At 39.9% G+C, this 24692-nt stretch overlaps 1 protein-coding gene across 4 annotated transcripts in view; it reads left to right on the top strand.

The window, feature by feature from the left end:
- The window catches only part of GEMIN5 (gem nuclear organelle associated protein 5), a 52102-nt gene that overhangs the window by 4293 nt on the left and 23117 nt on the right, over nucleotides 1–24692 (top strand). For 2 of the 4 annotated variants that reach the window (XM_034960865.3, XM_034960864.3), the window contains exons 4-15: nucleotides 2864–3015; nucleotides 3540–3656; nucleotides 6449–6581; nucleotides 7558–7723; nucleotides 9032–9244; nucleotides 10549–10634; nucleotides 13689–13771; nucleotides 15012–15148; nucleotides 17113–17186; nucleotides 17939–18120; nucleotides 22077–22216; nucleotides 23219–23390. In XM_034960865.3, coding sequence (XP_034816756.1) covers nucleotides 2864–3015; nucleotides 3540–3656; nucleotides 6449–6581; nucleotides 7558–7723; nucleotides 9032–9244; nucleotides 10549–10634; nucleotides 13689–13771; nucleotides 15012–15148; nucleotides 17113–17186; nucleotides 17939–18120; nucleotides 22077–22216; nucleotides 23219–23390 — 1655 coding nt within the window. Of the gene's footprint in view, nucleotides 1–2863; nucleotides 3016–3536; nucleotides 3657–6448; nucleotides 6582–7557; nucleotides 7724–9031; nucleotides 9245–10548; nucleotides 10635–13688; nucleotides 13772–15011; nucleotides 15149–17112; nucleotides 17187–17938; nucleotides 18121–22076; nucleotides 22217–23218; nucleotides 23391–24692 lie in introns of all 4 variants that reach the window. The other 2 variants (XM_003828961.5, XM_034960863.3) reach the window with 1 other exon arrangement.

The following is a 24692-nucleotide window of genomic DNA, read 5'->3' as shown; positions in this document are numbered from 1 at the left end:
AGGCTTGAAAAGAGGAAGAGCTTGTTGCAGGAGTAAACTATGATAAATGAAGGGGTATTGCTGAAAAGTCAAGAGGGGATTGGATTCAGATGACAAGAAGAAAGAACAGCTGGGAATATAGAAGTAGGTGCAGGTAGATTTGTAGATGTGTTTGGAAGAAAAAGGTGTTCTATTCTGGGATTTCTGATTTTCTCATTGAGGCATAAGTCAGAGTGGTAGAGTCAAGTTCATCATGGGGTTGAAACTGGATATGCAAAGAAGGTATGAAAATGGTCAAAGAGAATAGGAAAATGAATGTACTAAGGAAAATTATAGGCCCAATGTTCACTGTTGAGTGGCAAACAAAGAATCGTGGCCATAAATTTAAAGTAAACCCAAACTGTTTCAGAAAGGAGATGGTTGGATTCAGCCAGGTTTGGGGCTTTGTGGAGTAAGTACTCTTGAGGGAGAAGGAGACGGGGCGTACGGGTATTTTTAAAAGTTGATGATAAGGCTGGGCGCAGTGGCTCACACCTGTAATCCCAACACTTTGGGAGGCCGAGGCGGGTGGATCACCTGAGGTCAGGAGTTCAAGACCAGCCCGGCCAACATGGTAAAGCCCCATCTCTACTAAAAATAAAAAATCAGGCCAGGTGCAGTGGTGCACGCCTGTAATCCCAGCCCTTTGAGAGGCCGAGGTGGGCAAATCACCTGTGGTTGTGAGTTCAAGACCAGCCTGACCAACATGGAGAAACCCCGTCTCTATTAAAAACACAAAATTAGCCAGGCATGGTGGCGCATGCCTGTAATCCCAGCTACTAGGGAGGCTGAGGCAGGAGAATCAGTTGAACCCAGGAGGTAGAGGTTGTGGTGAGCCAGGATTGAGCCATTGCACCCCAGCCTGGGCAACAAGAGCGAAACTCTGTCTCAAAAAAACAAACAAACAAAAATTAGCCAGACGTGGTGGCGCACACCTGTAAGCCCAGCTACTCAGGAGGGTGAGGCAGGAGAATCGCTTGAACCTGGGCAGTGGAGGTTGCAGTGAGATGAGATTGCACCACTGCACTCCAGCCTGAGGGACAGAGCAAGACTCTATCTCAAAAAAAAAAGTCAACGATAGTGATGGATCATGAAATCTGTGCTGCATTGGGTGGGGGGAAGTATAGAAAGACAGGTGTGGGTGAGTGATAGTGAAAATGGAAGGGGACTGGATCGGCAGTCTCTTGAAGTGGGAGCAGTGTTGTAGTAGGGTTGATAGAGAGGATGAACAGAAAGGTGGTAGGCAGGAGTCAGGGGAGGATCTTCAAAATAGTATTATTCCCAGAAAGCTTGATTCAGATTTCTAAATAGCTTGATCTGTTGGCGATTAGGTTGCATAACTTGGCAGTTTTCAAAGTCCGGGTCTTCAAAGGTTGACATACTCTAGTGTTTCTTTTTTTTAAAAAAAATAAACAAATAAAGCTGTGCTGGTGTTCTTCCCTGTCGAATGCTGTAATGTGTAGGAAGTGTGAATAGGTACAGCCAGTTTGTATAATGCAGTTTTGTACTTTCTAATAAAAATGCATATATCTTAACATCCTGGCAGTTCCATTACTAGTCATCAAACCTGAAATTGTCTTAGATGTGTACATGAACATTAATAGCATTTTTTTGTCGTAAAAAAGTGGAAGCCCTTCAAAAGGAAAATGAATAAACTTTGAAATATTCACACAGTGCAGTACTAATACAATAGTGTAATGACTGGCCAGGAACTAGAGTTACGTGTATCAACATGGATGAATTACAAACAGAATGAGTGAAAAAAACAAGCTGCAGGAAAATAGATGATAGCATTTATGTGCAGTTTTAAAATATGCAAAATCTATATCTTATTTAGGAATATATACAAAGAAAGGCTAGGAATGATGTAACACAATTCACAAATAGAGTTTGACCTCTGGGTAAAGGAAGAAAAGGAGAAGAGATCTGGCAAGGAGAGAGGTTTGATTGAAGTGGAATGTACAGAGGACTTCAGTTCTATTGGTAATTATTTTTCTTAGGCAGGGTAGTAGATTACTTTTTTTATGTATCTGAAGTAATTCATTTTTAAAAAGCTATTAGAATTTCTCAGTTTCTTTTGAATTCATAAAATGACAGCCTTGGAATATGCAGGTCTAGAGTGTAGAATTCTGCAACTTTTGTTAAGTTCACAGTTTAAAAAGTAGTATCACTTATAAGGAAAGAGATTATTTTCCAGTGCACCAGGACAAAATTATCTCTAGTTAGAAGAGTTGGCCGGGTGTAGTGGCTAACGCCTATAATCCCATCACTTTAGGAGGCCAACGCAGGTAGATTGCTTGAGCCCAGGAGTTCGAGACCAGCCATGAGCAACATGGTGAAACCTCATCTCTACAAAAAAATACAAAAATTAGCTGGGCATGGCATGTACCTTTAGTCCCAGCTACTCTGGGAGGCTGAGGTGGGAGGATTGCTTGAGCCTGGGAAGTCAAGGCTGCAGTAAGTGGTGATTGTGCCACTGCACTCCAGCCTGGGCAACAGAGAAGGAAAAAAGAAGAGTTGCTGGACCCTTGCAAAAACTATGAAAATTCCCTTAGAACAAAATCATGGTCCACTGTGAGTTTTGTACCAGGCAACATACATAGTATTACCTAGTGCCAAGAGTTTGATCATAGAGAGAAGGGTTTTAACAAAACCAGGAGGCATAAGGTGAGCACTTTAAAAAAAGGAAAAAGCAAAATTATTTTTTGTCCTCTTCCCTCCTCCGCCACCCCAAATGCACCTAACTTTAAGGAATGCGCCAATGGTAACTCTAAGCCAAAATGTTTACTAGAGACTCTGTTCTGTCTTCATTTTTTTAGTAATATTTCTAACTCTTGTTTTTTAGCTACAAGGATGGCATAGTGGTGATAATTGACATCAGTAAGAAAGGAGAAGTTATTCACAGGCTTCGAGGCCATGATGATGAAATCCACTCCATAGCCTGGTGTCCCCTGCCTGGTGAAGATTGTTTATCTATAAACCAAGAGGAAACTTCAGGTAGAGATGGTTTAAGGGAAAGTTAAGTACACTTGAGACCTGAAGAACAGAACGGGTACAATTATATCATTTTTTATTTATTATTTATTTTTGGAGATGGAGTTTTGCTTTTGTTGCCTAGGCTGGAGCGCGATCTCGGCTCACCGCAACCTCCGCCTCCCGGGTTCAAGTGATTCTCCTGCCTCAGCCTCCCGAGTAGCTGGGATTACAGGCATGCGCCACCACGCCCAGCTAATTTTGTATTTTTAGTAGAGACAGGTTTCTCCATGTTGGTCAGGCTGGTCTTGAACTCCCGACCTCAGGTGATCCACCTGCCTCAGCCTCCCAAAATGCTGGGATTACAGGCGTGAGCCACTGCACCAGGCCAAATTATATCATTTTAATTATACCTAAAACTTCAAATTTTATAATTCAGACCTATGAAAGAGATAGCTAAGTTTTGGAAACTCTTGCAAACTAATTTTTTTATATTAGTGTGTGTTTAATGCAAATTAAAAACAAAATTGCCACCTATCTCATAGAAGAAGCTGAAATTACCAACGGGAATGCTGTAGCACAAGCTCCAGTAACAAAAGGTTGCTACTTAGCCACTGGAAGCAAAGATCAAACCATTCGAATCTGGAGCTGTTCTAGAGGCCGAGGTAAGATTGATCTTTCTTTTGTGATGTAACCTATGTTGATCTGGTAGAAGTAGAGGGTTTTCTGTTCTGTCTTATTGTCCTGAGGGTGTGTCATCTATTTGAGAGCAGTTCTTCACTTTTTGGTCTAGAATTCTGCTTCCTCATTTGAGCCTGGCCTAGACTCTCTATTCTCTCAACATCTGGCCTTAGAGATTAGTATTTCCCATGCATTCCAGGAGAAGACAAGGATCTCTTGCTTTATAGAAGGGTCACTGTTTGGCATGGAGAGCAGAATATTTGTAATAAAAACAGGAATATTAGAACATGATATGGCCTAAGCCAGGAGAATGGAAAATATCTTAAGAGTTAGAGCTTTTAATGCACAAATGCAGAATAAATTACATACACCCAGCATAGAATTATGTGTAAAAGCTCATTTTATCCAAATTATAGAGCCCCTCAATCATTTAGCTTTCCCAAATGTATCTTTGAACAGAACTTTTATCTTTAAGTTTAAAAATTGAGAGAAACTCTAGGCATAATGAATATTTATAGTATATCATAGAATATAACCTTTATAGTAAAAATCTTGCTTTTCTCTTTCTAGCGGGCTTCTCTTCTTTCTTCATTTTATTTTTTATTTTTTGGCAGTTTTTTAAGCTGTGGTGGAAAATATAACATTTGCTATCTTTATCACTTTTAAGCGTACATTTAAGTGGTATGAAGTACACTCTAAAGTTGTGCAACTGTCACAGCCACCCATCTCCAGAATTCTACTCTCCATTCTCCTCTCCCCCAGGCCCTGGCAACCATCATTCTGCTTTCTGCTCTATGATTTTGACTACTCTGAGTATTTCCTTTGAGTGAAGTTATACATATGATATGTCTTTTTGTGATTGGCTTATTTCACTTAGCATATATCCCCAAGGTTCATTGATGTTGGTACCGTATGTCAGCATATCCTTCCTTTCTAAGGCTGAATAATATTCCATTGTATGTACGTCCCACATTTTACTTACCCACTCATCCACTTGTTATAAATAAAATTTCGGTGTGGCAAAAGAAATAGCACTCAAATATAAAACTTTCTTTTTAATTCTCAGCAAGGCAATGTACTTCTATAGAAGTGTGCGCCCTTACAGATGGAGCAATGGTGAGCGCACACTTGGACAACGGAGGGGAGGGGTTCTTATTCCTGACGCATGTGGCCCCTGCTGCTGTGTCATTCCCCTATCAGCTAGGGTTAGACCGCACAGGCTAAACTAATTCTGATTCGCTGATTTAAAGAGAGTGCTGGGGTAAGTGGTTTGACGGGAAAAAATGGTTATGGCAGGAAAAATGGTTATGGCAGAGCAGGAAATCAGAATGAGTCAGGGTGGAGCAGGTAATCGGAATGAGTCAGGATGGAGCAGGTAATCGAAAAAGGTTGCTTTTACGAGGAAGTTAAGTTTAAAAACAGAAGCCAAATAATTGAACATACTGACATATTGATTCTTTGAAGAGAAATTTAGAACTCATATCTCACACACTGATGGACATTTGGGTTGCTTCCATGTTTTACTATTCTAAATAATATGCTATGAGCATGGATGTACTTTCTACTTTATTTGAAACCATGATAGTTTTATCATATTTGCCCAAATGCATGTAAAGCAAGTAGCACAGCGCTTGGAATGTCGTCCAGGCTTCATCAATGGTAGGTAACTAATAGTATAATTTGGGAAGACAGAACTTTTTTAAGGTTTACAGGCTACTTTTGGGCATACTGCAGCTAAAACTCCAAGTGGGAACATAAGGCTGAGGATCCCTCCAGGAGGGTAACCTCTAGACTTAGAGGTGTCTGGTAAAATGGCCTTCAATTGTGGTTGTGCAGCAGAATCAGCTGGAGAGTCTTTGGAAAAATGTAGGTTCTTGTACCCCACCTCAGATCTACTGAGTCCGAATCTCTAGGAGTTAGGCCCTGGCGTATGTATTTTTTAAAGTTCCACCTGTGGTTCCGATGCACAATACGGCTTAAAAAATGATGATTAGAAGCGTGTCAGGTGGAGGTACTCCCCAGCCACAGCATGTTGACTGCCAAATTTTTCTTTGTTGGATTTCTTGCCGACTAGAAATAGTAATCCCAACCTCTGTCCTTTTCACTTGGAGTTATGTCACCGCAATACTTTTGGGTACACAACTCAGCTGTGTTACTAGCTGGGTTCTCAGTTTTACTTGGAAACTCATTTTCCCAGACGAAAAAATACTCTTTTTCTTTTGAGGCAGAGTCTCTCTCTGTCGCCCAGGCCGGAGTGCAGTGGCACGATCTCAGCTCACTGCAAGCTCCACCTCCCGGGTTCATGCCATTCTCCTGCCTCAGCCTCCTGAGTAGCTGGGACTACAGGTGCCTGCCACCACACCCGGCTAATTTTTTTGTATTTTTAGTAGAGACAGGGTTTCACCATGTTAGCCAGGATGGTCTCGACCTCGTGGTCCTCCCGCCTCGGCCTCTCAAAGTGCTGGGATTACAGGCATGAGCCACCGTGCCCGGCCAAAAAAAAAAAAATACTCTTAATACGTTGAGGTTGTCAAGATAGCCTGTGGAAGCTTGTTTGACCTAAATGTAGCTAGACTAGTATTAACCAGTATTTATAGTGATTAAAATTATAACCATAATAATGGTGAAAATTGTAACCATTGGAAAATGAGATCTGAATTCTAAGTAGCCAAACTAACAAGCTTTTACAGCACACTGTGTGTTATGAACCGCCGGTGACTTCATGCATGTAGTTTCACTGTCTTGAGTGCCCATTGACCTTCTTTTTAATCTGCAGGGGTGATGATTTTGAAATTGCCCTTTCTGAAGAGAAGAGGAGGGGGTATAGACCCAACTGTTAAAGAGCGCCTTTGGTTGACACTCCATTGGCCCAGCAATCAGCCAACACAGCTGGTATCTAGCTGTTTTGGGTAAGTCTTTTTTGGTCATGCTTTCTCAGATATATTTTGTTTTTCTATTTGGCCTCAAGTCCTCCTAGGATGGAGAAAGTAATGGCCAAGGCTTGTATTATGATGGGCCATTTGAAATGGAAAAATTATGAGACTAATGCCTGTGCTATCTTCTAACAGAGCTGTAAAAAGATCACATAAGTATAGTCCGGCAGTTAGGAATATGGACTCTGAAGTCAGAACTAAATTTCAGAATCACTTTGTCACTTACTGCCTTGTATTCATGAGCAAGACCCTTTACTTTTCTGAACTTCAGTCACTTCAAGTGTAGAAAGGGGAGATGGTTATAATGTTTTCTCTTAGGTTGGATGGCTATGCCCATTCAGTAAACAAAGTTCATTGACTACCTACTTCTAGTGGCTGGAAATAAATCTGTTTAAAGGGTAGTCGAATATACTCACATGGTTCAAGAAGAATGAAAGTATATAATAAACTGTCCTTCTGTCTTCCCTAACTACTTGGTTCCCCTTTCTGTGATTAAATTTTTTTTTTTTTTTTGAAACAGGGTCTTGCTCTGTCACCCAGGCTGGAGTGCAGTGGTGCAAACACAGCTCACTGCAGCCTCAACCTCCTGGGCTCGAGCAATTCTCCCACCTCAGCCTCCCAAGTAACTGGGACCATAGGTGTGCACCACCATGCCCAACTAATTTTTTAATTGTTTGTAGAGACAGTCTCACTTTGTTGCCCAGGCTGGTCTTGAGATCGGGGCTTCAAGCAATCCTCCTGCCTTGGCCTCCTAGAATGCTGAGATTACAGATGTGAACTACTGTACCCAGCCTTCCCAGAGATATTTTGTGCATATTTTCAGCATATGTAATTTTTCTCTCCTTAAAAGACAACAAATCATTTTGCAGCTATGAGCCCAGACTCTGTCTCAACAGTCACTTGTTTTCAGATTGTTTGTAAAAGAACCAATGCTTATGTTTTTCCTTCACAGAGGTGAACTGTTGCAATGGGATCTCACTCAATCTTGGAGACGGAAATACACCCTCTTCAGTGCCTCATCAGAAGGGCAAAATCATTCAAGAATTGTGTTTAATTTATGTCCTTTACAAACAGAGGATGACAAACAGCTATTACTTTCTACATCAATGGATAGAGATGTAAGAATGCTTATTTTCACTCAGCATTGTAGAGCAGCAGTTTACAACTTGGGTGGGATGAGAGGGCTTTTTCAAAGCACCTGTCAAGTCGTAATACTCCACCCCTGACTCCAATTTCAGAGTTACTGCTACAGATCAGCACTGAATATATCAATAGCTCACATGTAAGGAGAATGTGAAGACCCACCAAAATAGTTTTTTGTTAAAGCAGACATAATAAAGAAGGGTAGTTTTGCCCAGGGAAAGATGTATTAGGTCAAGCTTGTCCAACCCACAGCTCAGGATGGTTTTAAGTTCATCAGCTCTTGTTAGTGTTAGTGTTTTTTTTTTTTCTGAGACGGAGTCTTGCTCTGTCTCCCAGGCTGGAGTGCAGTGGTGTGATCTTGGCTCACTGCAAGCTCCACCTCCCCGGTTTTACGCCATTCTCCTGCCTCAGCCTCTTGAGTAGCTAGGACTACAGGCGTGTACCACCCACGCCCGGCTAATTTTTTTTTTGTATTTTTAGTAGAGATGGAGTTTCACTGTGTTGGCCAGGATGGCCTCGATCTCCTGACCTCGTGATCCGCCTGCCTCAGCCTCCCAAAGTGCTGGGATTACAGGTGTGAGCCACGGCGCCTGGCCTAGTGTTAGTGTATTTTTTGTGTGGCCCAAGACAATTCTGCTTCCAGTGTGGCCCCAGAAAGCCAAAAGATTGGACACCCCTGTTAGGTCCTCATGCTGTGGTTTATCCTGGTTTGTAGTGTATGTAGCAGAATAGAAATATTTCAGAGAGAATTGACTTTATTTGAAAGCCTGTTACCTTACTGTTTTGCAGTTAAGCTAGGCTTATTTGGTAGACTTCATTTTCTCCCAAGCCTGTCTCTTAAACAAGTGATGATTAAAAATTTACCACTCCTCCTTCCCTGGGTATGATAAGGTGTTTTGCCTTTTGAGAGAGTAGTTCTTTGATTTTTCCACTGTGCTGAGGCCATCTTCTTCCTTAGAGTTTGCCAAATGAGAGGGTTACCAGTGCTATAATAGGACAGAAAGACCACCGAACTTGGAGACAAGAGGCGTGGGTTCTGGTTTATTAATTGTGTAACCCTGAATTCACTTGACATCTTTGGGAATAAATATATTTTAAGATCCCTTTAAGCAACATAATTTATTACCATTTTTTTTTTCTTAGCAGTGCTTTCTTCAATTCCTGCTGGAAGACATACATTATCCTTACCCAGTCTTTGAGCCTATCCCATTTGACATACCAGGTTTTTTTTCCTATTTCTCTGTTCTTTTTTATGTTTAGGCCCTTACCGTTAATCTTTGCAGGTAAAATGTTGGGACGTAGCCACCCTGGAGTGCTGCTGGACCCTGCCTTCCCTTGGTGGGTTTGCATACAGCCTGGCTTTCTCTTCTGTGGACATAGGCTCTTTGGCCATAGGTGTTGGGGATGGCATGATCCGTGTATGGAATACACTCTCCATAAAGAACAACTATGATGTGAAAAATTTTTGGCAAGGTGTGAAGTCCAAGGTTACAGCGGTAAGGATTCTTTTTTTGAGCTTGTTTTGAACTTTTTTTTTTCCAAATAATTCTCTTTTATGCCTGTTCATTTAAATGCGCTCTGTTGAGAATCAAAAGTTTTAAAGTATTTTCAATGAAGTTTGAAACTAGGAAAGCAGAATGATCCTGTAACCAAACCCATTATCCTCCAGAGTTTAAATTTATTAAGGCTCTGTTCATCTCAGCATTTTTTCTAATAGTAAGAAGTTAGAAATAGCCTGACTGTATATTCATAGAAAATGCATTAAGTTATAAGATAACCACATGTTGGAATGGCATCAAATTATTGAAAATGATAATGTAGATTCCTTCTTCCTTGATGTGGAAAGGTATATAAATGATTTATGAAAAATGTCAATTATAAAACATGGAAAGCAGGTTACAAAACAGTATGTGTAATTTTTTTGGTTTTCTCTAAAATGATACCTTTCTTTTGGCTATTGAATCTAAAGGTAATAAATTTTTATGGTTTAAAAAGAAAATCAAACAACACAAAAATAGAGAAAGGAAACATTTTTTTCCTACCCTACCCTCCACTCCAGTCCCCCACTTGAATAATCCAGACAACCACTGTGGACAGTTTATGATCTATCTTTTCAAATTTTGTAAACTATTTAATATTAATAGAACTGTATTTTCTAAATTCTTCCAGAATCTCTTATTCCAACTCGACAGTGTATAATGCATATCATTTACGTATTTGAACTCATTCGTTTTTTTCAATTGTGTATAAGTTTATTCACAAAAATGTTTGGAAAGAGAGATACAACATCTGCAGTCGGTTTTTTGAATGAAATATTACAGATGACATTGACTTTTTTTTTGTTGTTTTGTTTTGTTTTGTTTTTTGAGACAGAGTCTCACTCTGTCGCCCAGGCTGGAGTGCAGTGGCACAATCTCGGCTCACTGCAAGCTCCGCCTCCCAGGTTCACGCCATTCTCCTGCCTCAGCCTCCCTAGTAGCTGGGACTACAGGCGCCCGCCACCACGCCCAGCTAATTTTTTGTATTTTTAGTAGAGACGGGGTTTCACTGTGTTAGCCAGGATGGTCTCGATCTCCTGACCTCGTGATCCGCCCACCTCTGTCTCCCAAAGTGCTGGGATTACAGGCGTGAGCCACTGCGCCCGGCCGACTTTGTTTTTAATACCCTTTTTCTCCTTTAAATAATGAAGAAATCAGAGCAAGAAAGTTTTCCCTTTGGATGCTTAAAGGGTAATGTAAGGATTCCTTTAACTATATGCCCCACTTCTTATATTCTCACTTGGAAACTCTTTTTTTTGTAGCTGTGCTGGCACCCAACCAAGGAAGGTTGCTTAGCTTTTGGAACTGATGATGGAAAAGTGGGATTGTATGACACCTACTCCAACAAGTAAGAAGTGGGTGATTCTTCTTCCATTGTGGCCCGGGGAGCCAAAAGATTGGACACCCCTGCTCTAGAATAATCCCTCACTTTCCTTTTCATAACATTGCCTTTTCAATTTGAAGACTACAAATCCGTTGTTTGGTAGACTCTTCCACATTTTGGACTTGTCAGTTATCTCCTTGTGGTAGCTTCTAACTCATTTCCCTGTTCCCTATGTTTCGTATGAACTAGAAGTTATGTCTAGAACTACATTCTCCACTGCAGTAGTCATTAACCACAGGTGATTACTGATCACTTGAAAGGTGCCAAGTCCAAACTGAGATGTGCTGTAAGTGTAAAATACACACCAGAGTTCCGAGTCTTAATATTTAAAGAAAATTAAAAATCTCAATAATTATTTTATTTTGATTACATTTTAAATAATACTTTCAGTGTGCTGAGTTAAATAAAATACATTATTAAAATTTTACTTTTTTCTTTTGCTTTTTTTAAATATGGCTACTAGAAAACTTTAGGTTACATATACAGTTCATCTTTGTGGCTTACATTGTTTATTTTTGTACACCGCTGCTCTAGAGGCTTGATTAGAATCCAGACCTGTGTTGTTCAGTTTGGTAGCCACATGTGGCTATTTATACTTAAAGTAATTAAAATGAAATAGAAATTCAGTTCCTCAGTCACACTAGCCCCATTTTAAATGCACAAGAGGCATCCGTGACTAATGGCTACCTTATTGAACAACACTGTTCTAGACCAGGCATTGGTGAACCATGGTCCATGAATTAAGAATGGTTTTATCTTTTTAAGTGGCTGGAGAAAAATCAAAAGAATGTTTTATGACATATGAAGATTAAATAAAATTCACATTTCAGTGTCTGCAAGTGAAATTTTATTGGGATATGGCTGCACTCCTTTGTTTACATTCTGTCTGGCTGCTTTCATACTACCACGGCAGAGTGGAGTAGTTGTGGCAGGGACCACATGGCTCACAAAGCCTGAAATATTTACAGAAAAGGTTGGCCGGCCTCTGTCTTAGATCATTCATTTCTGAGTGAAAATCATTTATGATACTGCAGAGCTGTCCTTTTTTTTTTTTTTTTGGAGACAGAGTTTCGCTCTTGTTGCCCAGGCTGGAGTGCAGTGGTGCGATCTCAGCTCACCAAAACCTTCACCTTCTGGGTTCAAGTGATTCTCCTGCCTCAGCCTCCTGAGTAGCTGGGATTACAGGCATGTGCCACCACACCTGGCTAATTTTGTATCTTTAATAGAGACAAACAGGGTTTCTCCGTGTTGGTCAGGCTGGTCTTGAACTCCCAACCTCAGGTGATCCACCCTCAGCCTCCCAAAGTGCTGGGATTACAGATGTGAGCCACCGTGCCCGGCCAGAGCTGTCCTTTGTATATGCAGTTCTTGAAGTATTCATGTAGAACCTACATGCAGTTGACTATTCTCCTTTTTTAACTCTCAAAAAAGAACACTATTTTAAGGCCTGGCACGGTGGCTCACGCCTGTAATCCCAGCACTTTGGGAGGCTGAGGCGGGCGGATCCCTGAGGTCAGGAGATTGAGACCATCCTGGCTAACACGGTGAAAGCCCGTCTCTACTAAAAATACAAAAAATTAGCTGGATGTGGTAGTGGGCGCCTGTATTCTCAGCTACTCGGGAGGCTGAGGTAGGAGAATTGCTTGAACCCAGGAGGCGGAGGTTGCGGTGAGCTGAGATCATGCCACTGTGCTCCAGCCTGGGCAACAGAGCAAGACTCCATCTCAAAAAAAAAAAAAAAAAAACTATTTTAAAGATTTATTTAAAGTACACTGTTTTTAATCAAATAAAACTTAAATAGTTCTATATCACCATGAAATTGCTAATTCTGTTAAATTATTATATCCTGGTTATTATAAGCTGAATATTCAAACTAACAGTACAAAAGCCATGTAATAGCCAGAGAGTGGTGGGTATTGCCCTAGAGCTATTGTTAGGCATTTTGCCAGAACTGCTTATTCTGTTTCTTTTAGATATAGGCTAAAGTAGGCCGGGCACAGTGGCTGCCAGCACTTTGGGAGGCCGACGTGGGCAGATCACGAGGTCAGGAGATCGAGACCATCCTGGCTAACACTGTGAAACCCCATCTCTACTAAAAGTACAAAAAATTAGCCGGGCTTGGTGGCAGGTGCCTGTAGTCCCAGCTACTCCAGAGGCTGAGGCAGGAGAATGGCGTGAACCCAGGAGGCGGAGCTTGCAGTGAGCAGAGATTGCACCACTGCACTCCAGCCTGGGTGACAGAGCGAGACTCCGTCTCTAAAAAAGAAAAAAAGAAAATAAATAGGCTAAAGTATAAATTAGCCTGTTTATAAAATATAAATTTCTTTTAGAAATTTTGATTTATTCTCTAGATTGATCACTATAAATTTGTCAGATAAATGGAAGTAAGTCAGCTGCTAATTATTCATAGGCTCTGGAATTCTACAATCATACAAAGAATGTATGATAATTTATGGTAAAAGAAATAACAATGCTGCCTGGTTTTTTCCTACAAAGTTAAGCATTCTTTACTGACACATCACATATCATTACCACAACAACCTTCAAAAATGCTCTTAGGAGTACGCCTTCTTTAAAAGACAATCACAAACTGAAAATCTCTCTACCCTGAAATCTTGTCTCAGTTTAGGAAATGTGATGTTAATGGCACAGAGTAAGTCTAAAATGACTTCTCATCTTTTACATGACCGTAAAGTGAATACATTTGGGTGGTGATAATATATGTTCTGGCTAGATGGGTAAGAGTAACATTTTTTGGGGGGTAAAATATGTTTGGGACTTAATCGTTTTGGTAGTAAATGTCATTATTTGATATTTAAATATAATTTAAATGTAAATATTATATGATAATTAACTGCTTTACAGTCAACTATTTGGAGCAAGATATTGTTGAATTATTTTTCTCCAATTATTAGTAGTTATGTTTATAATGGGGACCTTTTAGAAACAGATGGTCTGTTTTTCATTATGCCTTTTTGTTTAAATCTCCGTTTGTTCTCTCTCCCTGCTCTTCTAAAGGCCTCCACAGATTTCTAGCACATATCATAAGAAGACTGTATATACTTTAGCCTGGGGGCCACCAGTACCCCCCATGTCACTTGGTAAGTATCTGAACAATTCCATAACAAATATGAGAGTATTCTTCCTTCAGTTTAATCCTAAAATATTAAAGATGGAAAGAGTCATAAATGGTCTAGTGCACTGACTGCTTATGTGGGCTACTTATGTCCCCAGGGGCTCATGAAGACAGTAGTGGCAGATGATAACTCACAGTTCCTGGGAGAAACCATTTACCCATAATAAGCTTCCCCAAACTCACTAAAGCATTGTTCCTTCTATTTGATCTGAAATTTTTCATTGTATGTATAGTTATCATGCTGGGTCCTGATACCCAGTCTAATATTCTTCACTAAAACTTGCTGTCTCTTTTTAATTTTATCAGAATTAGAATGATACTTCAGTATATTAATGGAATAATATCTATTTTCACCCACAGGAAAAGCAAACTTAGAGTTTCTGAAATGATCTCTTGCCTTTGATTCAGCATTCTGATCCTTTCCCTCTTCTAGCCCCTCAGCCTTGTCTTTCTTTTTCTTATTCCTAAAGTAATGAGTCTTTTCTATTAGTTTTTTACATAAGTGTATTCATCAAAAGTCTCTGATAAACTTTTCTTAACCATCTATGATGAAACATCTGTAAATTTCTATAGGAATTGCATTACATAGAGAGGATAAGTAGATTTATCAGAACTCAAGTAGCATTGGAATTTGTAGTTCATTTATGCAACAAATGTTTACTGGGTATTTGATTTGTGATCTACCAGTGGTAAAAGTAAAACTTGCTCTTATAGAAACCCACCAGAATTACTGTTTGCTTCTTAAAAATTAACAAGAAGATTGCTGTGATACTAAGGAAATCACTGCTTTGATGCCATCTCTTTGTTATAAGACATAGAAAGTCCTACTGTGCTATGTAATTCCCAAAGAGTACTCATTTCTGGAAGAAAAAGCAAATTCTCAGAAGCTTTTGAGAACATATATGTTTGTTTTCTGATCCCAGCTTTTGGACCCCTATTATTATGAATACCAGAAGACTGTTTAAAGCAAATATGTTACATCACATAAATTAACCTAGAATTACAGTAGTATAGTTTTTTTACTTCTGCTCCCAACAACTGTGTTCAGATGGAAAGAACAGTGATTTTATTCCAATGTATTAGAATGTTTCAAATATATAGTTCTTTTAAAACAACTATGTAGTATGATATGGTCATACTATAGCAACAAATAGTTAAGCTGATGAAGTACAAAACTGATAAGTTTCTTTTCTTATTTCATACAGGAGGAGAAGGAGACAGACCTTCCCTTGCTTTATACAGCTGTGGAGGAGAAGGGATTGTCTTACAGCATAATCCCTGGAAGCTTAATGGAGAAGCCTTTGACATCAACAAACTCATCAGGGACACCAATTCAATCAAAGTGAGTTCTTGTGGTCCTGAAGTATTTTCTTTTTACATCACAGATCCCTCTGTGTTTCCCATCTTGCAAAATAAATGCTGTTATTGGAGATTACCATCATCATACTAAGTCAGATTTCTTAAATGTTCTTATAAGGCTGTGCATGAATTTGTGAGTTATAACATATATCTTAGGAGTCTTTATCCTCGAATAAAACAGAGGTACTTCTCAGTGAGTATGAGGCAAAAAAATTAAAAAGCCAAAAAAGAACTACTGAAAAAAAGGTCTGTCTCAATTGCAACAATGATCTATTATAAACTTTCAGGTGTTATGTATAAAGCATCCTTTTCAGGCCAACCACTTTCACCAAAGTGATGCTGTGGTAAAAATAACAATAATATCGTGTCCAAATGCAACTGCATGGTGTTTTACTCAAGACAAAATTGTCATTTTGTTTTTAATTTTCTAGTAAAATGATTCTAGATTTACACAAAGCTACAAAAATAATACACATAATTTGCTTATATCCTTTACCCAGATTCCCACATTTAATTACATTTGTGTTATCATGCTATCAGTATGTGCCAGAACTGTCTTTTTAAAGTCATACCTTAAATGTTGAGATTTCCTTATTTCCTTACCCTTTTTTGTGTGTGTGACAGAGTCTCACTCTGTCACTCAGGCTGGAGTGCAGTGGCGTGATCTTGGCTTACTGCAACCTCCGGCCTCCTAGGTTCATGAGATTCTCCTGCCTCAGCCTCCCAAGTATCTGGGACTGCAGGCATGGGCCACCATGCCCAGCTAATTTTTGTATTTTTTAAGTAGAGATGGGGTTTCACCATGTTGGCCAGGCTGGTTTTGAACTTCTGAGCTCAAGTGATCCACCTGCTTTGGCCTCCTTACCCTTTCAAATGAGTATTTTTATTTATTTACTTATTTATTTTTTGAGACAGAGCCTTGTTCTGTCGCCCAGGCTGGAGTGCGGTGGTGCGATCTCAGCTCACTGCAGCCTCCACCTCCCGGAATCAAGTGATTCTCATGTCTCAGCCACCTGAGTAGCTGGGATTACAGGCACGTGCCAAGACTGGCTAATTTTTGTGTCTTTAGTAGAGACAGGGTTTCACCATGTTGGCCAGGCTGTGATCTCGGACTCCTGGCTTCAAGTGATCCACCCCACTTGGCCTCCCAAAGTACTGATTATAGGCATGAGCCACCATGCCCAGCCCAAGTGAGCATTTTTATGTTATTGCTCATTACTTTTATGGCTAGTATAAAAGTAACATTTAGTTATAAATTGGATTATATTGTTGATTATATTCCCTCATTGTCTTTAATTTTATCTAAACATTAACATTCAGCAATGAATAAGAGACAAAATTCCTGTTCCTAAAGACTCTTCTAATTTATTGGCACTTGAATGTGTGGATCAGAGGTTCATACTAGGAGTCTGAGCTGGAAATAGAAATTTTGAATCCCTTCACAATAAAGATAGTTGAAGAAGCTGTGGACATGTATGAGGTGGGTTAAAGAGACAATTAACAAGAGAAGAGGGCCCAGGCAGCCTTGGGGAATACCAGCATATAGATATGGGAGGGAAATGATTCAGAGAAAGAAGCTTTGAAGGGATAGAAAACAAGGAGAGTGTATATATAGTTTTCTTTAAGGCCTCATGGTCCCCACGTTGTCCAAGCTGATGGGCACAGATCAGTTTAATTAAGTATATATTTCACAAGGTTAAGCATTGTAAACATTTAGTACTTATTGGCCTTGGGGGTTTTTTTGTTTTGTTTTTTTGGCCCAGTTAGGAAATGAGAATTAGAATGCATGTTCTTAGTAATCCTTTTACTAATTATGTAGATTATTTACAAGAATAGCTGTTGTATAATTAAAACCTTTTTAAACTCTAGGGATTTTTTTTTCTCATGCTGTCATTGCTGATTTGTGAGATATGTATATAGTCAAGATTGGTTTGTTTTGCTTTCTAGTACAAATTGCCTGTACACACAGAGATAAGTTGGAAAGCAGATGGCAAAATCATGGCTCTTGGCAATGAAGATGGGTATGTATTTGCTTCTTTAAGATAAAAAATTTGCAATTGCACATATATTTGATCACAAGCTGACTAATGCCATCTGTAATGTTAGCTGGGGCGGCCCAGTTGTATTTGGTATTTTGATTTATTCTTGATATCCTCCGCTGATCCAGTAGTGCCTCGTGTCTTTGAGAACTACAGAATTATTTAGATATTTTCAGCCCATTGAGAGTATTTGGCTACACTGTATTTTGGCTGTCTTGTCCCTCACAAAATGGTCACCTCCTATGTTGAACTGCGTAAATCTCCATTTTTTTAAAGTAAGCCTAGTCAGAAATGCTTTTTAGGTCTGTATCCTGACCAGTGCTAATCATAGTAACACAGTCCTAATTCAGCCATTGATCTGTTAATTATTTTAGCTTCTCCCTATCATCATTTGTCATTAATGCCTGATGAACACAATTTTATCAAGCATTGTTAGAATGCTAGGAGATTGTTACACTGAGGTAGTGTGGAAAGTTAAAATTTCTAAAAATTAATTTTTTTAAGAAAAGAATTGTTAGGATATTGCTAGAATTTTTAAAAGCTAAATATACTTTTTGGAGAATAACTTTTTGTACTTGATTTTTTGTGAGAGAATGACCTTTGCAGTGATAGAAAGGGTTATCCTTTTCCACCTCATCTTTCCTTGACTGACGGAATGAGGGAGCTACTATTTGCATTGTTAACTTGTAATTTGATCATCCATCTTTCTTGTTTTGATGTGTTTCTTATTCCAGATCAATAGAAATATTTCAGATTCCCAACCTGAAACTGATCTGTACTATCCAACAGCATCACAAGCTTGTGAATACCATTAGCTGGCATCATGAGCATGGCAGCCAGCCAGAACTGAGCTATCTGATGGCCTCTGGCTCCAACAATGCAGTCATTTACGTGCACAACCTGAAGACTGTCATAGGTAACTTTGGTTTCTTTCATACTGGGGATGATATCGTTTGTTCAGCTACTTTCCATTCTAATCTTTGTTACTTTTTACTTTATTTTTGACATTATAATAAAATAAGTATTATTATTACTACTTTTTCTGTTTCAAAAGTAATAGATTCATCTTATTTTAAAATTCTTTCAAACATGACAAAAATGGTAACAGAAAATGAAGTTGGCCAGGCACAGATGCTCACACCTGTAATCCTGGCACTTTAGGAGGCCACAACGAGAAGATTATTTGTGGCCAGGATTTTGAGACCAGCCTGTTAAATAGTGAGGCTCCGTCTCTACAAAAAATTGAAAATAAAAAACAAATTTGCCGGGTTAGAGGTGCATGCCTTTAGTCCCAGCTACTTGGGAGGCTGAGCTGGGAGGATCATCTGATTCTAGGAGTTTGAGGCTGCAGTGAGCTATATTTGCCCCACTGCACCCTAGCCTGGGTTACAGAGCACACCCTATCTCAAAAAAGAAAGAAAAAAAAAAAAAAAGAAGTTTTCCCCTAAAATTTCATCATTCAATAACCAGTGTTATTGGCTTGCTATATATTTTCTCTAGATTTTATAAAGTCATAGCCTACATATGTATACATGTTAGTATATATTAATAGGTTTGCACTTCTGTGTACTTGTGTGAAAGAATAATCTTCTGTTCCTAGCTAAAAATAAATTGCTATATATAATATATAGTGCTTGCAGTTTTTTTCTCTAAATTTACAATATTTATCATGGACATCTTTTTATGTAGTACACAAGGATCTATCTTGCTGTTATTAACAAATATCTGTCAGCCAGGCACAGTGGCTCATACCTGTAATCCTAGCACTTTGGGAGGCCATAGTGGAAGGATAGCTTGAGACCAGGAGTTTGAAACCAGCCTGGGCAATGTAGGGAGACCCCACCTATACAAAAAATAAAAATTAAAAAAAAAAAACAGTTACCTGTTCATTCCATTATATGGGCTTACCATAATGTATCCATTCCACAATTAAATGACATTCAAATTATTTATTTTTTTTTACAGTTTAAGTAGTATTACAATAAACTGCCTTATACATAGATCTTCGTGAACATGAATGAATAATTTTTGTATAGAAAATTCTAGAAGTGGAATTGCTAGGTAAAAAGATGTAGTTTTTTATACTTATTGCTAAGCGGCTCTCCAAAAACATTATGCCATTTAATACTTCCGCCAGCAGTTTTTGAGTGTTACACACAAACAGAGGACACATACCTCATTCCCGTGTTTGATTGCATCTGATTCTCACAATCCTGTGAGGGTGATAGGTAACGTTATCCTCATTTTCCCAATGATTACACTGAGGCCCAGAAAGGTTAGCTAACTTACTCGAGCAAGTAGCATCGCTAGTACATGATAGGGCCTAGATTCAACCTTAGAGTGTCTAATTGCAGTGTCTGTATGTGTTCTAGCAAGTACTATTCCATGCTTAATGAGTTAACTTTCATATGGGTATAATTTATTCCATAAGAAATCTTAAATTTCATTGAGGCCCCTTCGGCACCTGGAAAACCATAGTAGGTGGTCAGAAGAGCCAGTTTTAAATATGAGTGAAGTGGGATTACTTTTTTTCCTAATATGAAGAAATTATAATCTGACACTAAATTGTTTTAAGAGTGCTTTAAAACATGTGCTCTCAGCCATAGTGAAAATACTTACATTTTTCATTTCTCTAGAATTTACTTCAGTAGTTTTCTAAGAATCCTATGTGTAACAAGAAAAAATATTTTTGGTTCTAGTAGTGACTCCTGAGTTAAAAGCAATATGGAAAAAGTATTAAAATGTAGATGTGTTTTCCTAGTAATAAATAGTAGACAGTGTATAACTAATGAACATAAGTTAGAAAGCTGATTCTGGTCCTTATGATTATTATTGGGATTCTAAATTAATCATCCACTTTATATCATATCTACTAAATAATAGAGAAAGGAAGAAAACTGCCAGAATCCGTTTTAATTTTTACCTTCTTATTTTGAAATATTTGAGACACAGAGGAAAGTTATAAGAATTGTACAAAGAAATCGCATATACTTTTTCCTATTAATAGATTCAACAATTTTTAATGTGTTGTCATATTGGCTTTATTCTGTGTGCGTGTATGTATGTAGTTTTTCCTACCAATTATCAGTTTGTTAGTTTAACTTAATATATAATAGTTTAATCTTTCCCTTAAAATATACACAGCTATTATTTGTCAATTTAAACAAATAGTTTAGGCTACGTGTGGTGGCTCATGCCTATAATCACAACACTTGAGGAGACCATGGCAGGAAGATCACTTGATTAGCTGGACATGATGGGTACCTATAGGCCCAGTTACTCACAGGCTGAGGTGGGAGGATCCCTTGAGCCCAGGAGTTGGAGGCTACGGTTAGCTATATGACTGTCACTGTACTCCACCCTTGGCCACAGGGTAAGACCTAGTCTCTTTAAAAAAAAAAAAAAAAAGTAAAATAGTGTAATCAGCCACCCATGTTCTAGTTGTGTCAGTTGATCCAATGATGTTCTTAATAGTGATTTTTTTTTTCTCCAGTGCAGATTCCAATGCAGGATCACCTATTTGCATTTTGTTGTCATGTCTCTTTAGTCTCCTTTCATCTATAATAATTTCTCAGTCTTTTAAAAATTATTTATTTAGGCCGGGCGTGGTGGCTCACGCCTATAATCCCAGCACTTTGGGAGGCCAAGGTGGGTGGATCGCCTGAGGTCAGGAGTTCGAAACCAGCCTGGCCAACATGGTGAAACCCTGTCTCTACTAAAAATACAAAAATTAGCTGGGCGTGGTGGTGCATGCCTATAATCCCAGCTACTCAGGAGGCTGAGGCAGGAGAATGGTTTGAACCTGGGAGGCAGAGGTTGCATTGAGCCGAGATCGTGCCATTGCACTCCAGCCTGGGAGATGAGTGAAACTCCATCTCAAAAAAAAAAAAAAAATTATGTGTGTATTTATTTATTTTTTAGAAACTGGGTCTCACTGTATTGTTCAGGGTGGAGTGTAGTGGTGCAGTTATAGCTCACGACAGTCTCCCATTCCTGGGCTCAAGCCATCCTCCCACCTCAGTCTCCTGAGTAGTTGGGACTACAGGCGCATACCACCATGCCCAGCTAGGTTGGTTTTTGTTTTTTGTGTTTTCCTTTTTTTTTTTTGAGACAGGGTCTCACTCTGTCACCCAGGCTGTAGTACAGTGGCACGATCTTAGCTCACTACAACCTCTGCCTCCCAGGCTCAAGCAGTCCACCCATCTCAGCCTCCTATGTAGCTGGGACTATAGGTGTGCACCAACACACCCGGTTAATTTTTGTATTTTTTTTTTAGAGTCAGGGTTTCCACAGGCTGGTCTTGAACTCCTGAACTCAAGCAGTTTGCCCACCTTGGCCTCCCAAAGTGCTGGGATTATAGGAGTGAGCCGACACGCCTGACCAAGCCAGACTTTTTAAAATCTTATGTGACATTTTTGAGGAAGATAGGGCACTCGTTTTGTAGATGCTTTCTCATTTTGCATTTGTCTGGTATTTTCTCATGACTGTATTCAAATTATACATTTTAGCTAGAATATCCTATAAGTTATAATGAGACCTAACACTTCTTGTGGTAATCTATATGCTAAGCACTGTGGATGTGTCCACACTCTTAATAACTGACAGTGTTGCCTGCTAAAAATCACCTAGACTCGGGAGGCTGAGGCAGGAGAATCGCTTGAACCCGGGAGGCGGAGGTTGCAGTGAGCCGAGATTGCGCCATTGTACTCCAGCCTGAGCAACAAGAGTGAAACTCCATCTCAAAAAAAAAATCACCTAGAAAGTGTATGGCAAAATCTTGATTCTTGTCATGTGAATGCCTTCCTGGATGTACTTTGTTTTGTTTTTTGTTATTACTAGTAGCAGCAGTGATGTCTTTCCTTTGCCTTTTAGAGAGCAGCCCTGAGTCTCCAGTGACCATTACGGAGCCCTACCGGACCCTCTCAGGGCATACGGCCAAGATTACCAGTGTGGCGTGGAGCCCACATCATGATGGAAGGCTGGTATCTGCTTCCTATGATGGTACAGCCCAGGTACTATTGTGTCCTTGTCCCTGTGGGTCCTTCACTGTGTACTCTTAACAAATTTTTTCTTCTTTTCCCCCAGTTGTGAACAGGTTTCCCCTCCCCCATTATCATCATCTACTGAAGGAGATTTTCTGGGCTCTAGGAAGCATTTTAGTTTCATTCCACATAGGGCCTAGGCTAAGACTGGGTTTGTTTTTTTTTGTTACTTAGATGAAGGGGAAAGTATTGATAGGAGCTAGCTAACTCTAACATTTTTACAGATTTCATTCTGACTCACTATCAGTATGGTGGACTAATATGATATGCAAAGTACTCTTTTCTGTTCAGACACTGAAATGTTGGCTAAAAATCACAAAACAATTTTTAATAATAAATTGGTAAGTCAGAAATCTCCAAGTTCTAAATAAATAAAGATGAAATGCCAAGCCAGATCTATGAGGGAGGACTTGTGGATATCAGAACTAGAGCTGGGGACCTAACATCTGTGATGTATCTCGCTTAGTGTTGAGTTGTTATTGAGCTGTCTGCACAAAGCTGGGAGCCGCAAAGGGCTGCCTTCTGTGAAACTGAGTTCAGAATAATTCAAGAAATAGAAAGGAAATTGGCCAATTACTCAAGGAGTTGGAGACAAAAGATTCACCTATGAGAAATTAGAAGTCTAATTTCTGTGCTAGATGTGGGCTATTTTCTTCGTGATACCAGAATCTCAAGCCCAAAAGTTAACATACAGTATTGGTTCGAGACAGTGAAATCCATAGGACACCAATAGAAGCTCATTCAAAATCATCCCCGTAGGAATGTCTATGCATCTCCAAGCACAGAAGTCTCTCACAGGAAATAGCACTCTTCTGAAATTGAACTTCTAAGAGAAAACTCTAAATCACCTGAGGAAATAAGAGGCTGCAGATTGTTGTTGTTTTTTGTTTTTTGTTTTTAATTAGAAAACATACTGCCCAAACAATAGAATAACCAGAAAATGTCTTTTCGGCCATGTGCTTTTGGGTTTAGGTGTGGGATGCTCTCCGGGAAGAGCCCCTGTGCAATTTCCGAGGACATCGAGGTAGACTGCTTTGTGTGGCATGGTCTCCTTTGGATCCAGACTGCATCTATTCAGGGGCAGATGACTTTTGTGTGCACAAGTGGCTCACTTCCATGCAAGATCATTCCCGGCCTCCTCAAGGTCAGTCTGAACCTAGAGCTTATCTAATTCTTTTTCTCGCTTTCTTAATAATTGAGTTGATCAGGATTGAGCAAGGAAGACATTCGTGTAGGGCATTAGTGTCAGTAGGGCAGGGGTCTGAGCCTAAGCAAGAAAGCAGCCACAAGGGCTTGAGAACAACACCACCCACAATAGGAAAGAGCATACCTAGCACTCAGATCTTGGTTTCTTTTTTGAGACAGAGTCTCGCTCTGTTGCCCAGACTGGAATGTAGTGGCGTGATCTTGGCTCACTGCAGCCTCCACCTCCTGGGTTAAAGCGATTCTCGCACCTTGACCTCCCTAGTAGCTGGGACTACAGGTGCGCACTACCATGCCTGGCTAATTTTTTTGTGTTTTTAGTAGAGACGGGATCTAGCCATGTTGGCCAGGCTGGTCTCAAACTCCTGGCCTCAAGTGATCTGCCTACCAACCTCCCAAAGTGCTAGGATTACAGGCGTGAGCCACCGTGCCCAGCCCAGATCTTGGTTTCTAAATGTCATTCTCCACTAAAAATGTCCATGGCTTCTTGGAGAAATGGCTGGTTCCAGTCTGGGACAGGAAGAGAATAAACTGAACCTGGAACATTCTTATGCCAGAAAGGAAGGCAGTACTCAAAGAATTCAGGAGACATGTCAAGAGGACAAAAGAAACAGCTTGAAGAGGTTCCCACTGACCAAATCTGGGACAACTGTTAAACATAAGTAAGAGGAGGCCAGGTGCGATGGCTCACACCTGTAATCCCAGCACTTTGGGAGGCCAAGACGGGCGGATCACAAGGTCGGGAGATCGAGACCATCCTGACTAACAGGTGAAACCCTGTCTCTACTAAAAATACAAAAAATTACCCGGGCGTGTTGGCGGGTGCCTGTAGTCCCAGCTACTCGGGAGGCTGAGGCAGGAGAATGGCGTGAACCCGGGAGGCGGAGCTTGCAGGGAGCCGAGATTGTGCCACTGTACTCCAGCCTGGGTGATACAGCGAGACTCCGTCTCAAAACAAACAAAAAAAAGAAAGTAAGAGGAAAATTCCATTCCTGGCTAAGAAAGATTAATTGGTATCAGACTTGCCATAAGCAACTAGAAAGCTAGACAAAATATATTAAGCAACTGCTGGACACAGTGGCTCATGTCTGTATTCCCAGCACTTTGGGAAGCCAAGGCTAGAGGATCACTTGAGGCCAGGAGTTTGAGACCAGCCTGGCAACAGAGCGAGATCCCATTTCTACCAAGAATTGCAAAATAAAAGCAAATAGGAAAAATTGGCCAAGCATGCTGGCTCACTCCT

This window comes from Pan paniscus, chromosome 4 (assembly GCF_029289425.2).
Source record: "Pan paniscus chromosome 4, NHGRI_mPanPan1-v2.0_pri, whole genome shotgun sequence".
Lineage (NCBI taxonomy): Eukaryota > Metazoa > Chordata > Mammalia > Primates > Hominidae > Pan > Pan paniscus.
Note: the sequence above shows the minus strand (reverse complement) of the source record. Positions and strands in the feature narration are given on the sequence as shown.